General features: G+C 35.1%; 3 protein-coding genes across 3 annotated transcripts; 2 read left to right on the forward strand and 1 right to left on the reverse strand.

Annotated features, from left to right (window-relative positions):
• Positions 1-1,554: 1,554 nt before the first annotated feature.
• LOC130747862 (polyadenylate-binding protein-interacting protein 9-like) lies at positions 1,555-7,904 on the forward strand. Its single transcript, XM_057600912.1, has 10 exons — positions 1,555-2,290; positions 3,090-3,200; positions 3,313-3,357; positions 4,052-4,124; positions 4,251-4,363; positions 4,481-4,540; positions 5,125-5,172; positions 5,636-5,704; positions 7,424-7,485; positions 7,570-7,904. The coding sequence occupies exons 1-10, from the start codon at positions 1,991-1,993 to the stop codon at positions 7,628-7,630; spliced, it is 942 nt and encodes a 313-aa protein (XP_057456895.1). The 5' UTR covers positions 1,555-1,990; the 3' UTR covers positions 7,631-7,904.
• A 3,549-nt stretch (positions 7,905-11,453) lies between these two features.
• LOC130742710 (agamous-like MADS-box protein AGL29) lies at positions 11,454-12,002 on the forward strand. Its single transcript, XM_057594810.1, has one exon. It carries the CDS (start codon positions 11,454-11,456, stop codon positions 12,000-12,002), a length of 549 nt encoding a protein of 182 aa, XP_057450793.1.
• A 3,184-nt stretch (positions 12,003-15,186) lies between these two features.
• Positions 15,187-15,525, reverse strand: LOC130742716 (VQ motif-containing protein 10-like). The gene has a single exon (XM_057594820.1). It carries the CDS (start codon positions 15,523-15,525, stop codon positions 15,187-15,189), a length of 339 nt encoding a protein of 112 aa, XP_057450803.1.
• Positions 15,526-17,218: the final 1,693 nt, after the last annotated feature.

Below are 17,218 nucleotides of genomic sequence, written 5' to 3' on the forward strand. Positions count from 1 at the left end.
TACAAAATTAGCCTAAAAAGTTACTTTTTCATAAACGTGTCTAAAATAAACATAAATCATTGCACTCTTAGCTCGATTTTATCATAATTAACCTTATAAGAAATAGGCTATCGAAGTTGAGGATGAGTTAAACAAAATAGATAGAAAGAAGGTAAAGGACTAAATGTTGTGTTCATATTTTCCAGATAGAGAAACTATGTTGCATACTACCAAATTTAATATATCCACAATCATATTCACCTCATTAACCTTCCAAATGGGTCATGCCGTCATGGTGTAGAGTCGTAGAGATGATGCTACTCTTAAAGGGAAAGTCCAAGTATGTTTCAAAGCTTTGTTTCCTACTATTCATTATCATAAGAGAATTGAGTTGGGCCGGAGGTGACTAGAGAGGAAGTTTATTTAGCCTAAGGCTTGGCTCTTATAATTAGACTCTTTTTAATATGCACCATTTTAGGTGTAATTTTACACTACTTATTTTAAATAAATTTTAATTAATTAATTCAATAATAAGTGTTTTTTTTCACGACCACCACTTTACTTGCAGTCTAAACTGTTAGAATTAGTTTTGCTTGCCAAAATTCTTTTAATACAAACAAGTAATTTTTTCTCTTTTTTTTCTGTATTATTTGTTCTGTTCACTTTCTCTTCTTTTTCTATGATACCAAAAAATTTATAAGATTTACTTTATTTTCTAATTTTTTCTATCCTAACCAAACAAAGCATAACTCTGTTGTCTTCTTTCGTGCCATATATATATATATATATATATATATATATATATATATATATATTCACCAAAGTAAAAAAGAAACAAAAAGTGGATACGTGTTTTTTACTTTAAATATGACAATGGAAGGTGTCATTTTCAATCCTAATATCAAACCTTTTCATGTCAATCTTTACACTAAATAAGTTTGAATAAATATAATTTTTTTATCATCAAATCAGTCCTTGAAAAAGGACTAACTTCAGGTAAAACTCTTGTCCTAATGCAAACTTGAACACGATACATAAAATTATAAGGAGGCAACATGAGAGCTGACACAATTTTGTTTTTAGGTTTGGAGTTTTTAACTCTCACATCCTGGTAAAAACTTAGTTGGTGGGCAATTTTTCTGTAACATTCAGATCCCACAATTAGCCTCACGATAACTCACGGGTCGTTCTTATGAATTGAACTCCAAAAAAGAAGATGTTTCTTGTTATGAGTAGTACAAAACAAAACTTATATGCCCTTCTTAACTGTATAGTCTCATACCTATACAGTCTCGAAATATATTTTTTGATGTGCGACATTAGTTCAGTCATGTTTTCCTTCGCCTAGTCGGTCACTCTCCTCCCTCATCGGCCCCGAGTGTCACAGTTCTTCGGGGAGATCATCATCGCTCCTACTAGGAGTAGGCGATCTACTAGCCTCCCCAACATGTCACTAATGTCCTGCCCAAATGTCTGGAGGTATTTTCGGGTGTGAGATACCTTTTAAAAAAAACTTTAACTCAACAAACAAAACGGAGGTGGTATTCACTACAATTAATGTGGGGTTTTAACTTTCAAGAGAGTGAGGGTTGTCTTGATTGCAATTTCAAAGATCATCTCTCTCCACTCTCCTCTTTCAGTCACTATCTTCACGCACTCACTCACTCGTATAACTCACCACACTCGTGGCCCATCCTGTCTGATCACCCCTTTCCAAAACCCTAATTTTCTCCCTTTTTGTGATCTACTATTTTTTTCTTCATCATCATCCTCCAACGAATTGCATTCATCGCGTTTCCCTTATTCCCCGTTAAAGGGGACCCTAATTTGATGTAAAAATCAAATCTTTTTTTTTTTGGTTTCTTTCCCCCAATTTTCTTTGTTTCTGATGAATTTGGGAATCTGAACAATTTTCCATTTTTGTGAAAAAAAATAAATCTTTCCCTTTTTCTGAGGCTATATATTGTAAAATTGTTGTTGGGGTTTTGTTGTGTTTGGTTGAGATTCCACCATGGCTGCGGCTACTGAGATTCCTTCCTCTGCTGATGCTGCTGCTGCTGCTGCTACTGGCAGCAAATTGGACTCAAAACCAAACCTGGATTCTGAATTCAACATGCAGAAACTTGTTGACATTTTCACCAAGTTGAATCCTTTGGCTGAGGAGTTTATCCCTTCATCCTATGCTGCTGCTGCCCACCGTGATCACCTTCATCAGGGCTTTAATCAGTGGTCACCTAACCCATTTCTGGTCAACAACAACAACAACAAGCCCTTAGCTGATGATCAGTACCCGAACGCGAACAATCGAAGGGTATGGTTTGTTTGTCTTTCGTTCGATCGAATTGTCAATTCTCATTGTTTGATTTTGCTTGTGTCTGTGCAGCTGGAAAATAGGGTTTTTGTTATTGTACTTAGTATGCATGATAGCTGAATATAGTGATCCTGTGTTTATTTACTTTGCTGATATATTTGATTTGTGATGCATTTTGATTGTGATCAATGATATCGCTTCATGGAAAATTTGACCCTGTGACAGTTTTTTTATCTAGGGTTAAAATTTGTGTGGTATTCCTCTTTGATGTTTTATTTTTGCATTTCTTATGTGCATGATTTGTAGTTCTTTTGTTTTCATTGTCAGTTCTCATTGTTTGATTGTGCTTGTGTCTGTGCAGCTGGAAAATGGGGGGTTTGTTATTGTACTTAGTATGCATGATAGCTGAATATAGTGATGCTGTGTCTATTTACTTTGCTGATATATGTTATTTTTGATGCATTTTGATTGTGATCAATGATATCACTTCATGGAAAACTTAACCCTGTGACAGTTTTTTTATCTAAAATTTTTGTGGTTTTCCTCTTTGATGTGCATGGTTGGTAGTTCTTTGGTTGTCATTGTTGAATCAATTTTGTTAGTTTTCATATATCCTTTGAATTAACTAGATGGTGTAGGTTATCTGTGAGATTTTATACAGTAAGCGAGGAGTGTGGTTTCTGTTGAAGAGTAACGGTGATATCTTTGAAATAGCATTTTCATGTGGAGGTTAATCATGAATGTTGTTGCCATAATTCTTTGTGTTTAATGAAACTTTTATACTTTTGTCATCTTGCAGAGAAGAAACAATTTTAACCAAGGGGGAAGGAGATTTACTGGAAGAGTACTTAAGGCTCAGAGAGAAGACAGCGTTAGAAGAACGGTTTATGTTTCTGATATTGATCAGCATGTAAGTGAGAATGGGTTGAATGATTTCTGTTGAAGAGGATGTTGATTGTTTTGAGTTCCATTCCCATTATTGAAAAACGGCATTATTTGAACAGTCTCTTGCCTTGGTGTAGGTAACTGAGGAGCGGCTTGCTGCCTTATTCACCACTTGTGGATCAGTAAGTCTTGTGCTTGATTAGTACCTTAGTTAGCCATTTCTTTATAAGTTTGTAATGATGTAGAAATTAATACAACAACGACAAAATCCTTATCCCACTAAGTGAGGGGAAATTAGTACAATGCTTGGATAAATGTAAACTAGGGTGTTCGATTGCAATGTCTTAATTTTTTTCCGTTCTGGAACAATGTTTTATGCTTTTCACTATTATCCTGTGGATGCATTATGAAATATCATGCGACCTGGTTCAGTGACTTGAAAATGGACATTGCCTTCCATTTTGTGAGTGTTTGTATGCTGGTAATTATATGTTTATATTCCTTAAACTTGTTTAATTATCCTGACCCTGATATAGAAGCATTATGGGACTGGTACGAAGTCAACTGTAGTAAACTTCACAGATATTTGAATCTGAAATTTAATATATTATCTAACTAAGATTGTTGCTTGAGTGCTCACTGTGAATCTGTTCATCCGAATCTGAATTATTTATTGCTTTTGCTGACCTTCTGAACTGAGCTCCAAATATATTTTTCTTGATTGGTTTGAGTCATTTTGTCAACCTATTATCTGATGCACTTTTATGTTTCTCGTATAACTTCCTTTCAGGGCATATCTAGGATTTAAAGTTGATTATTTATTCCGAATAATCACCTAAATTATGACATCTTATTAAATCACTTGATTTGTTGAAGGTAATTGATTGTCGAATTTGTGGTGATCCACATTCAGTTCTCCGTTTTGCATTTGTGGAGTTCGCAGATGAGTGTAAGTTTTTGTTGTGCTAATCCAACTATCCTTGACTTAGCCCTGAAGACATGTGGCACACACGCACCGGAGACTTGAATTTCTTCAACTGTTATTATGCATTTTGACGGAAATTTGTGTCAACAGATGGTGCAAGGGCAGCTTTAAATCTCAGTGGCACTGTCCTTGGATACTATCCAGTCAGGGTGCTTCCTTCAAAAACTGCTATTCTTCCTGTGAATCCTACATTCCTTCCTAGGGTACGAATACTTTCTATTCCTTTCAAATGTGTATTTGCCTATTTGGGTAATGCAAGAAGTTATGGTTCAAAATCTTTTCAATCTATTAAACTGTTCTCTATATTTTGCATTATGCAGTCAGATGATGAGCGTGAAATGTGTTCCAGGACTGTCTACTGTACAAATATTGATAAAAAGGTATTTCATCATTTTATAGGAAATCACAAAAAGGAATCATTTCAGGAAACATTTCTTTCTTGGGAATAATTGATGACTGAACTATTTTTTTTGAAAGCGCAACTTTTATTTAATGAAGATGATAGATATGACACTGTACAAATATTGATAAAAAGACATTTCATCATTTTATAGTAAATCACAAATAGGAAACATTTCAGGATATATTTCTTTTTTAGGAATAATTGATGACTGAACTTTTTTTTTTGAAAGCACAGCTTTTGTTTAATGAAGATAATAGATAGGAGACCAACCCTCTCATATGGTAAACGTTACATCAAGTCATGCACGAACCAAAGCACGAAAAAAAAAACCAGGAGAGGCAACCCTAGAACGCCTCTGCACACTCCTAAGAAGGAAAATAACAACGAAACTAACAATGACAATAAAAAACAACCCAAACCAAAGATAACTACTCCTCAAGGAGCCCCATGAATTGGTGATTTTATTTTATCCCTTTTCGCGTGCTGCGTCTTTAGTTTGCATAGATGGGTGTCCAAGTTGAATGTCTTAACATGTTACTTTTCTCAAATATGTGAGTGCAGGTTTCTCAGGCTGAAGTGAAGAATTTTTTTGAAATATCTTGTGGTGAGGTAAGACCAAATTGATTGTTACAAAACCCTAGAACATATTTATTTGAGATGCTAAATGGTGGCTGGCATGTACTGTAACTCACTTGGATAGGAGTTTACTTACAAATATCAGGGATGGGTATTGAACCCCCCCGTGATTGAACATTCCTTTCCTAGTCCCACTCCCTGGCCTCCTAGGCGTGCTACCTTTGTGAGAGGGAAGATTGGAATAAATTTAGGTTGCTGAGATAAGTTTCGAGGGAGAACCAGGACTCTGAAAATTCTTTGGTCGAGACTCGAGAGATACTCTCAAGATTCATATTGATACACTATGAATTTTTGTCATTTATATCAATTCTAGCCTATTTTCTGAACAAGTACCTATTAACCTTGTGCTTAATTTGTGGTGTGGCCTCGCTTAAGCTGTATCAGTATCTAGTACCAAAAAAGCAAAGGTGGTTTACATTAACTTCCTATTTTACAGGTTACTCGCATACGGCTCTTGGGAGATCATGTGCATTCAACTCGAATTGCTTTCGTGGAATTTGCAATAGTAAGTCTTGATTATAACAACATGCAATGCTTCCATAGTTTGCTGCAATTAGGTTTTTTAATTAATAAGAATAACTGTACTTGTTCAATGAGCTCCACCTATATTAGTTACACATTACATGGGCCTCTATTTGTCCTTAATTAGTGTAACTTATGTTTCCTCTATCAGTTTGGGTTTCTTGCCTTGATGTTTATTGTTTTACTTGTTTAGATCTTACATTGATTAGATATATGGCCAAAGTTGAGCTTATAAAGGCTTTGGCAATCCTCAACTTACGAGCTAGCTATGAGGTAAAGTTAGGCTTAGCCCAAATTTTAAGATTGTATCAGAGTCTATTCTAGATACGTTTATTTGGTCACCCACAGATGTCCAGTTCTATAATCTTCACATTCCAGATGTCTGACACCGGGTGTGTTAAGGTCCCACATTGAATAGAGATATGTCTAAAATAGTTTTTATAAAGGGTTTTGGGGTAGAGTTAAGCTCTTAAGCTATCTCAAATTATAAGATGGTATTAGAGCTTATCTTGGATCTGTTTCTTGGACCAACCACGGATGTCTAGTCCTGCAAACTTTCCGCTCCAAATATCCAGTTTTGGGTGTGAAGGGTGTTTGTTAAGGTCTCATTTACTTGAGAATGACCAAGTAAGTTCTTGTATATCGTAGAGCAACTCAAATGTCCAAATGTTGAGATGGTGTTAGAGCCTATCCTAGATCCATTTATTAGAGCAACTCATAATTGGATTACCCCACAAATGTCCAATCCTGCAAACTTCATGTTCTAGATGCCAGTCCTGGGCGTGAGAGATTGTTCATGAAATTATAGGATTTAGTCTTTTAAATATTGAAATAGGAAAAAGGAACACATTGAATTTTGTTATAATATTATTGGTTGTAATCTTGCTCATATTTATAGTAATGGGTAGACTCCTAGTTCTAGTTAATTAAGGAAACTAATTAAGACTCCTAGTGCTAATTAAATAAGGAAGCAAAGCAATATAAATAAGAAAATAAAGTAACCAGTTTAATGAATAATCTAAATTACCTTAATTAGATATGATCAAGATATTATAAGATATCTTCTTCATTTCTAACTCTCCCCCTCAGCCTAATGAGCGTCTTGACAAATTATTGTTACAAATATACCCTTTAGAAAAAGGAAAACTAATGAGTGTCTTGACGAATTATCTGGGTTGATGAATAGGTCAACCTTTCGAACTTTTTCTAAATCCATGGGCAGAAGAGACAACCTTTAGTACTTGATCTGGTGAGATTGATGCAAGTCAAAACTAATTCTTCTAGGTGGTCGCGGGGTCAGCTGATTCCGGAAATAAAAGTAGATAATGACTAGGGTGAAAACCAAGGGAGTACTACTTTATGTGTGGTGCAGATAGGTTATAACGATTTATGACCTTTCCTGGGCTTGTTAGTCGAATGAAAATTGCAGTTGTTAATTATATCAACAAATATTTGTGACATTTCTTCCTAAGAATAAGGATGAATTAATCAAGCTCAGTTATTTTCTTAGATAGACGAAACTTTGATTGCCATATGTAATCATCAGTAGTTTGTTTTTGTGCTCTTTTGTTTTGGTCAGACTCAAGAATGATTACATAAAGCCCCAAGAAAGATTGTGATGTTGCTAGTGCTAGCATTGTTATGTTAACTATCATAAGAGCAAACCATTATCTTGACTGGTTATTTCTTTTTTCTTGAACAGGCAGAAAGTGCCATTATTGCCCTAAGTTGCAGTGGGATGCTCTTGGGAACCCAGCCAGTCAGGTTTGGCCCCTTCGGTGGAGGATTATTTTTGCTATGCAAATTTCAACTAAATTAACGTTAATGAATTTTTTTTTTGTCCTGTAGGGTTAGCCCTTCAAAGACACCTGTGAGGCCAAGGGTTCCTCGCCCAACAACAGCACATTAGCTGATCAATGTGATCCAAGACTTGCACTGGCGATTTGCTCAACTTTCCAGTTGTGACTTTTCTGGAAGGGTGGTGAAACTTCCCTTTGTTTCAACATTTTGATATTTTCATTCCCCGCAGTTACTTTTTATTCGAAGAGCATGTGTTATCTGCTCTAAGTTAAACTTTCTATGCACCAGTCTCCATCGAAAGATTTATTAGGCCAGTTTAAAGTATTTTATGGTTATGATCAAGCACTGATCATACTTTAATTAGTTTTAAACTTTGAAATTCAGTATGCCTCTATGTTTGAATTTTAGGGCTGGAAAAGGTGTGTGTAGCGGGGAAGTCAAGAGGAATTTAGTGGAGTTAAATGCTTCAGCTAGCTATCGTTTAATAGAAATGGCAAGGGTAGAATCAAAATGTCTAGTCATTGGAATAGTACCTGTTTAGGTTGTCTTGGTAAAGAGTGAGCAAATCTTCGGTACTACTGTAGTACTGAACACTCGTGTTTAGGGAAGGAAATTTCTCTAAACAGAGTTTGCTAGGTTTAGGGGACCAACCCCATACCTTGTAGTTCAGAAGCTCATTTTGGTTCTTAGGCAGTACGCGCTGGTTGTCCGATTTTTTTGGATTAAGAATTTGGTTAGTAGCGGGCATGTTGGGAATAGGGCTGTTAAAGTTGGCTAATAAGATTAAGATTTTTTTTACTGATTTATATAGTGGGGAGGTCCCCTTGCCATATCCTTGATTTCCATTCTTTGATCTACAATATGATTTTGTCGAGCTTGCAGTAGCAAGTAAGAAATGCTCCTTTGTCAAACACTAGCTTATCCTCATATTCCACCTTTCATTGCCTTCACAGATACAATTTTTCTGGTTTTTTTATCTTGATAAAATTTGTAGGTCATTTTGTTAGTTATCTCATGAAAATTCACACAGCAAACAACACCTACCAAACGCATCACATGTCATCAATCTTCTGTTTTGCCAAAGAAAACCAACTTTAAAACCAAACCAAATGAAATCCCCTCTCCCATTGCACACATGACCTTCCCTTAAATCCCACCTTCAACAACACTACACACCTCCACAGAACTGTCTCTCCCCAACTTTGCCAAATAATAGGCTTCCACATTTCCCTCTCGCAAATATGTCTCACCCCCAAACAATTAACCTGAGAAATTAGTATATCAATTTGATGTAGAATTTGATACAATTTCCAAGGCCTCTGCTCCACGTTGTTTACCCATCCCAAGAATCGCTCTCAACAACAACCGTGCTAAAGCCATATTGTTTGCAGAAAAGAAGGGCCTGTAATATTGTATGTATCTCCGCTTTGTAAGCCCATAAAACCCTTGATGCCTTTGCAAAAAATCCCAGCACCTCCCTCTTATGATTCCTCAAAATACCTCAAATTCCACTCCTACTTGGGTTCCCTACTACTGACTCGTCAACAACCAACATTGCACATGCCTTACATTCACTACTCTTGGAAACTTTATAAACTAGTAACCCAAAGCAAACTGAACCATACTATAAGGGCATCCTCCCCTTCACGATATAATACCGTGCCACATCCCCCTTCTAGTACAATACGTCGGGCTGATTGTTTGGAATCAAAGGCTCAATCAGCCGTGAAAAACTCTGAAATAGCTGCCTGCATCTCCCAATCAAAGAATTTTCTTCTAAACGCCACATTCCATAGCGCTTCCTTCTCCCTTCCGAACCTCCAAAACCACTTGAGCAATAGAAGCAATAGAGCTTTGTTTTTCCATTCCAAGGATCCTAGACCTAAATCTCCAAACCGTATACCCTTACAAATATCCTCCCAAGCAACCCATGCAATCTTCCGTGACCCAGCCACGCCCCACAAAAAACTCCTCATCACCCTCTCCATATCCTTTACTACACCTTTTGGTGCCTTGAAAACTATCGTATGATACAATGGGATTCATTCAAAACTGATTTTATTAAAACTAACTGGCCACTCAGGGATAAGTATTTTGAATTCCAGGATCGCAACTTCATGGCCATTTTTCCACAACTGGATTCCAAAAAGAAGATTTTTGTGGACAACCACCAAGAGGCATCCCCAAATAAACAGTGGGCAAGCTTCCCCTACTAAAATTCAAAATCTCTGCTGCCCGCACTTTCAATTCAAGAGGGACATTTACACCAATTGTCACCAATTTCTGAGAATTCAACTTCAAGCCTAATGAATTTCAATACAATTAATAATATAAAACAGTTATAAAATAATTATTACTATTTCTATCAACACAAATCTCTAATGAATTTCATTATACTCTAATATAATACCCGTGTATTGTACGATTTTTATAATATCTAAAATGTGACATATATTTATTTTTATAAGAAATTGAAATATTGATAACTAATATTTAATGCGACTAATAACATAAAATATTTATCGATAAAATATTACTATTTTTAATAAGATAGGGCTCTAATGAATTTTACTTGCATATAATACCGGTGCGTTTAAGATTTTTTATAATACTTTATAACTATATTTTTTCAATTAATATCAATTATTATAATTAAAAAATAGACTAATAAATAATAAAGCTTCATTATAAAATATAATTAAAGAAAATATAATTGTATAACGATAGTTTCCCATTTGGTGAATGCCACTCTATTCTTTGCTAGAGACATTGGTTCGAGCTCTAGCTTTGATGCTGGCTAGTTAGGCTTTATTGTTTTTGGGGTTTTTCCCTCCTTGTAACAAAAAAAAAAATAACATTGTGTTATTAACTATTTCAATTTTAGTACTTAGTATAGTTTTTATATATAAATAATATTTATTGATAATTAACATTTTATATAGTTTTAATAATTAATATTTTAACTATATGCATGAGAGGTTTTATAATTAATATTTATTATAATTAATAATATAAAGAGACATTTATAATAAATTGGTATTGTCATTAATGTATGTTTTTTTTCTAATTGATGGTTAATTTATAGCTGACTTTAATATTTAATTATATGTATAATAGATTCAAAATTAATATTTAATACAATTAATAATTTTTTTTTGGTTACAATACAATTAATAATATAAATAGACATTAATGATTAATTTGTATTGTCACTAATATATTAATTAAATATTAATGATGGGTTATATTGTTTAATTTATTATATCAACTAGTATTATATAGTGAAATAATATAGTAATTTATTAAATAATATAACCCCTCATTAATATTTAATTAAAAAGTATATATAAAGTAAAAGTTAGTATGTGCAATTAATTAGTAAAACCATCATTAATATTTAAATAAATGTCCATTAATAATTAGTAAAAGTTAGTTTTATCTAATTCTTTCATATCAATCATCCATATCCATTAAAGAAAGCAAAACAATGAATCTCTTTAGCTATATATCTATATACATATATTAAATAATTTTTTTGGATATGGATAAAAAAATTCGAAAATGAAATATATATATATATATATATATATATATATATATATATATAAAAGTTGAGAAATATCCCCTCTCAACATGAGTACAATATAAATAAAGTAAAAGTTAGTATGTGTAATTAATTAGTAAAACCATCATTAATGTTTAAATAATATGTCCATTAATAATTAGTAAAAGTTAGTTTTATCTTATCCTTTCATATCAGTCATCCATATCCTTAAAGGAAAGCAATAGCATGTGTAAGAAACAATGAATCTCTTTAGCTATAAATAGGGGTTTGAGGATAACACATACCACCTATGAGTTGATCTGAGTTCATTTTACAATAAACCCTTCTTTTCTAATCTTTTGATCTTTTGTTATCAGGTGAAGGTACCATGGGTCGAAAGAAGATTAAGATGGAGCTTGTGAAAGACCCCAACACGAGGCAGGTCACATTCTCCAAGCGTCGAACCGGCTTATTCAAGAAAACAAATGAGTTATCCATCATGTGTGGAACAGAAATTGCTGTTGTTGTATTCTCCCCCGGGAACAAGCCTTACTCCTATGGGCACCCAAGTGTGGATGCTGTTGCGGCCAAGTATCTTCAAATAGAGCCCAATTCTGATGATGATGCCCAAGGTGGTAGCACTAGCAACCCCTCTGCTGACGTTTTTGACATGGACCAACAGAATCTAGAACTTGCTGATGTGATGGCCCAGATTCGTGAGGAAGAAAAGAAGGCTAAGGTGCTTGCTGAGACCCTGAAAGAACAGCAAGTGACTATACGCTCTGAGTATCAAGACTTGAATGATTGTTATGGAGAGCTCCAAGGTATGGTGGAAAAGCGTCTCACTGAGTTTGAGATAGCAGAACTTATGGTCCTTCTTTCGGAAGGAAAAGTGGAAGGAATGACTGTGGAAAACAAAGATGAAAAGAAGAAATAGAGTAAGAATTGATGTTTGTACTACATGATATATGGGAGAGAAAATAGTCAGTGGTGAATTATGTGTTTTGTAATGTGAAATTTCTGACGTTTAAGAAGAAATAAAATTATTTTGATATTTCATATAATACATGTTAATGTTAAACAAACTAACATTTTTTTTTATCTGGGACAAGAAAATTTGCAGTACTGACGTTTATGTTGGAGACTCTCACTACATATCTTTAACAACTTAACAATTTTCTTCTTTGATAATCTTTTAGCATTTAAAATTTTGAAAATTAAAACCGATTGAATTCAAATAATTTTTTTTTTGAACACGAATTCAATTAATTGAGTTAGCTAATGTTAATTACAAATTATGTTGATTGTGAAGAAAAATAACAAGTAAACCCCCTGCAGCCCTCCTAATCCTCTTAGGGTGAGGTAAATAATGTAAGTCTTTTATAAGTGCATGCTCATTGAGCCCACCAGCTTTTTCCCTGCCTTGGACTGGGTATCATCCTCGATCTCACTATAACTTTACCCAAAGGGTGTCGGTCGCAGTGGTTAAAGTGATTTGAATCTCCAAGGTCGAGAGTTCAATTCTTTGAAGACGCACTCCTTAAGAGACCTTAAGCCTTCACCTCAAACAGATCCAACATGATTAACTCAAAGAGGATACATGTGTTTTAAAAAAATGAATGTTTTAAAAAGAAGGGAGAGACGCCCTCCAAGCCCTTAAGTGTGGGCGTTTAATGGTCTTAAAAGATGGGTTCTTCCAATTGATCGGGTTATCATCACGTGATAACTCACGAGGGAGAAATGTGAACAAAATAATTTTCATAGCATCGTTGATTGAAACAAAGAAAATTCCATATAATTAACTTCTATTTTGTATCAATAAATAAATATTAGGGTCTGTTTGGTATGATGTATAGTATAATGTCAAAATGTATTACGCGAGATAGGATTAGACTTGATAAAAATTTAATATTATACAATGTTTGGTCATACACTGTATAACTTATCATATCATTTAAGTTAATATTATCTAATGTTTCGTAAAATATTGAATAATAATAGATAGTATAAAAATGATGATGGGATAAATGGGTGGTGAAGATGGTGAAGATGGGGGGTGGTGGTGACGACGACAATAATAATGATGGACGGTGGGAGTCGTGGCGGTGGATGTAGAGGTGGCAGTGGCGATGTTGAGTGGTAGTGGCGATGGAGGGATGTGGTTGTTGCAGTAGTGGTAGTGGTGACGAAGATGGTTGGTTGTTGCGGTAGGTAGTGGTAGTGGTGGTGGCGATGATAGTCAGGGTTGGCAATGAGCCCCGTGGGTACGGGTTTGACCATTCCCACACCAGAACTTAACACCCGAACCCAAACCCAATTTGGGTGCAAAACTTAAACTCAAACCCAAAACCCGATGTGAGTACCGAACCCGCAAAAAAAACCTGAAATCTCAACCCGGAAACAACAAGTACATAAAAGAACAACATGAACATGAGCTGATTAAACCTCATCATCTTTCCAATACAAAGGAAAAAATATAATTCATGAACATAAGCTGATAAACAACATAATTCATGAATTTTTTATGTTAAAAAAAACCCTACTTAGTAACTTTAATAATATATATAAGGGCTGATACATGCATAAGGCTTTGGGTTTGAGTTTGAGTGCGGGTGCGAGTTTAATCAATCCCACACTCGAACCCAAACATGTTTTAAAATTCGGGTGAAATCCAAACCCAAACCCAAACCCGAAGAAATCGGGTTTCGCCTGAAATTTCGGTTTGGGTTCGGGTCGGGCCCCGCAGGTGTGGGTTTTCCTGCCATCTCTAATGACTGTAGAGGGTGGTGGAGGTGAAGAATGGAGCTCGCATAGGTAGATAGTATTGTGGTGGCGGTGTTGTCAGTCGTGGCAGTGGTAGTTCGGGTGGTGGAAGCAGTGGTGATCGTGAAAACAATGGCGGTAACAATAGCAGCAGCGACGATGGTGGCTCTAGAAGCGACACAGTGGGGGCGACGGTGGCATTGGTTGATTAAATATTTTCAGGAAGCTTATACATCACATCTTATCATGTCTTATCCATCATCTATAGGGTAGATTAAATAATCTATTGTTTTAATACATAAGAGTGGATTGATGAATAAGCTTATACATACAATGTTACCACCTATAATTGTCAATATGAGTTGCAACCTGCAGGCTAGCCCAATCCAACCCGCCTACCCAACTCGGCTTGTAGGCAGGTTGGGTTGGTTAAATTTCATGACGTAGAGACCTCGGGTTAGTATAACCGGGCTCGTTTAACCCGTGGGTTAAGCGAATCAACCCACGGGTTAGATTTTTTTAAAATACTTTTTTTGCAACATTTGGATGTGGATTTGTCAAACTATGTTAGATTTTGAGTTTGAACTTAATTTAGATATGCCCAAAATGAATGATGCAATATTTTTATGATCTTGGACTAGTGGATTTGATAAATGCACAATGTTTTAGAATAAGTCTCTTGAATTGCTAACTCAAACCTACTATTGATAAAAATTGTAAACATGTTTCATGACATGCAATAGTTACAAGCATCTTGCCTATATATGTTAATACCGATTTTTATAAGGATATTCTTATAACATTTTCAAATTTTTAAATCCAATTTTACCATTTATTAATTTTTTTAATTTATTTATTCCACCCAACCCGCGAGCTAGCCCGCAACTAGTCGGGTCAGGTTCATATTTTTATAACTCGTCAAAATACGAGTTGGCCTAACCCAACCCGTGACATGACAACCTATAGGGGTCGGGCTGACCCGTATTGACAGTTATAGACCATCAAACAATGGAAAAGTCCATATATAGTGTGTTGTATAATTTTTTATTATAATGTTTAATACGGTGTACCAAACGAGCTCTTAGTTAAAAAGTATATAGTAGGAACTAGGTTCGTATGCAAACAAATAATTAATAAGGAAAATAATCAGTGAACATATCATTTCTGACGACGACGTTTACACACAGAGTTATGTGACGGTAAAAAAAGTGACCGAAGCTAGCTAATCATCAGAAATGTGTATGTCCATGTATAATCACTCAAATAATAATCCATGTATTAGGTGCATATACCCTGAAACTAGACTAATAAAATTAAATGCAAGAGCATGTCATAAAACATAGTACAAGATAAGTTAATCATATCACCAAATGTACGTCATCGGTAATTAGTTGTTGCATCTCTCCAAGCAACCTGTCAAACTCCTTGAACGAAGAATCTCTTATCAAAAAGGAGCTTCTGTTGTGTCCACTTTGACTATCATCCCATTTCCTCTTAGCTTTTCGAGCTTCCATAGCAGCATGACCCACATGAACTTGATGATCATCAGAATCAGAATCAGAATCAGAATCCCTACCAGTAAGTTTCTGCACCACCGACTTAAAACTCGTCGCATCAGTTTCCACATACTGTGTGCTGATAATCACAATCCTCACAGGCTTCCTGCTGCTGTAACCGCCACCAGTACAACTCGCCATCGTAATGTTCACTTCAATGCAAAATTAAGCTAGAGAAGAAGCTGAATCACGTGAGAGAGAATTAGAAGCTTACTTTGTGGTTATTTTTGTTGCCATTTTTTCCATTTATTTATATGCGTGGATGTGTCAAGTGGTGGTGCATGTTGGGTTTGAAGTTTGAAAAAGGTGATTGATTGGTAGAGTACGTATATAGATGACTTGAGTTGACCGTTGCTGTTTCTATGTGTGAATGGAGGGGAATGAGTCCGAATGTAACGGAAACTAAGATTAAGATGCGGTCAAGTTAACCCTTTAGTGCACAGTGTGTAAGGAAAATTCAAATGTAGTGTTAGAGACAGAGTTTTTTCTTTTTGCTTAATCCAGTTTTTGACCCCTGACCTTTGTCATAAATATGACTTTAGTTTCTCGTCTGCATAAATGGAGATTGGTTCCCAATTTTTCCTCCCGACCGATTGGGTTAACATCAGAGCTCCGGGAGCTGATGTGACCTTGCCACGTCAATTAATGAGTCTCGGTGAATTTTTTTAATTTAAAAAAATAAATTAAAACACAATCAACCCTACTAAAAATCTTTCTTTTTTTCATTATCACCTTAATCCTCTAACAACCAAACCCAAAAAGGTAATTCATCTTTCATCTTCATCTTCTAGTGATTTATAATAGTTAGGAATAATCCAGTTTTTGGTCCCAACCTTTAAGAACCATGTGTTATTTATTCACTTACCAAGAAGAGATGTTAAAAATATAATGATAAAGTGAGTGTTAATTATTAGCCCCTTCTGTATTTTGAGGGTTTTATAGAATGAACCATCGAGATCGAGTTACAGATTTGGTCATTATATATCAATAGTTATATTTATTTTTTTTGGTTCTTGAGAATCCGCATTTGTCACTCGGTGGTGAATTGTTGCCGAATGTCCAACAAACATTTATTTTTCTTTTTAAAATCAATAGTTTGTGTCATGACTAATAGTTAATCTTATATATATATATATACTTGAAATCAAAGCCTGCTAGCTTCTGGATGCCATAGGACTAGTAGCTTTTGGATGCCATAGGACTAGATAAAACACCTGCATCAAAAGGACAAGCAATTTTGTCAAAGTAATTAAGATCGATTTTGGATACATTTAACGACTCGATTTCATACGGTTAGATGGTGCTTGCTGTGGTACCTTAATTTAAATGAGAGTACGGTACCTTAAATGATGTAAAACCACTTTATCTCCAATTTTTTTAACTTCTAAAAGCCTCTAGCCCCATCATTCATGAGCATTTTAGTAGATTATTTCATTATCTTGTTGTTCGCCAGACACCAATTTCCATATCTCACCCTTATTATGATTAATAACTCTCTTGTTCTTACATCGCATACATTTCCACTTCCACCACTAAATTCTGACTTAAAAAGAGCTGGAACAACGGACATGATGTCTAAGATTCCAACAAAAGTTAAAATGTCTAATCTTCTCTCTTTCTTTGCCCTTCAATTTCACAATTTCATTTAGTTGGGGTACCGTATCCAAAAGAATTTCAGGGCACCACAGAATTTACCCGGTTAGATATTTCATAACCTCCAAATTTCAGCTTTATTTATTGCTTGTGGGTACCAGCATTGACTTAGTTCGCTATCACTTTTGTATGGTGCATACTAGGATACCTCAACGTTTACTCAGGTATGATACAGAAATAA

This window comes from Lotus japonicus, chromosome 3 (assembly GCF_012489685.1).
Source record: "Lotus japonicus ecotype B-129 chromosome 3, LjGifu_v1.2".
NCBI classification, from domain to species: domain Eukaryota; kingdom Viridiplantae; phylum Streptophyta; class Magnoliopsida; order Fabales; family Fabaceae; genus Lotus; species Lotus japonicus.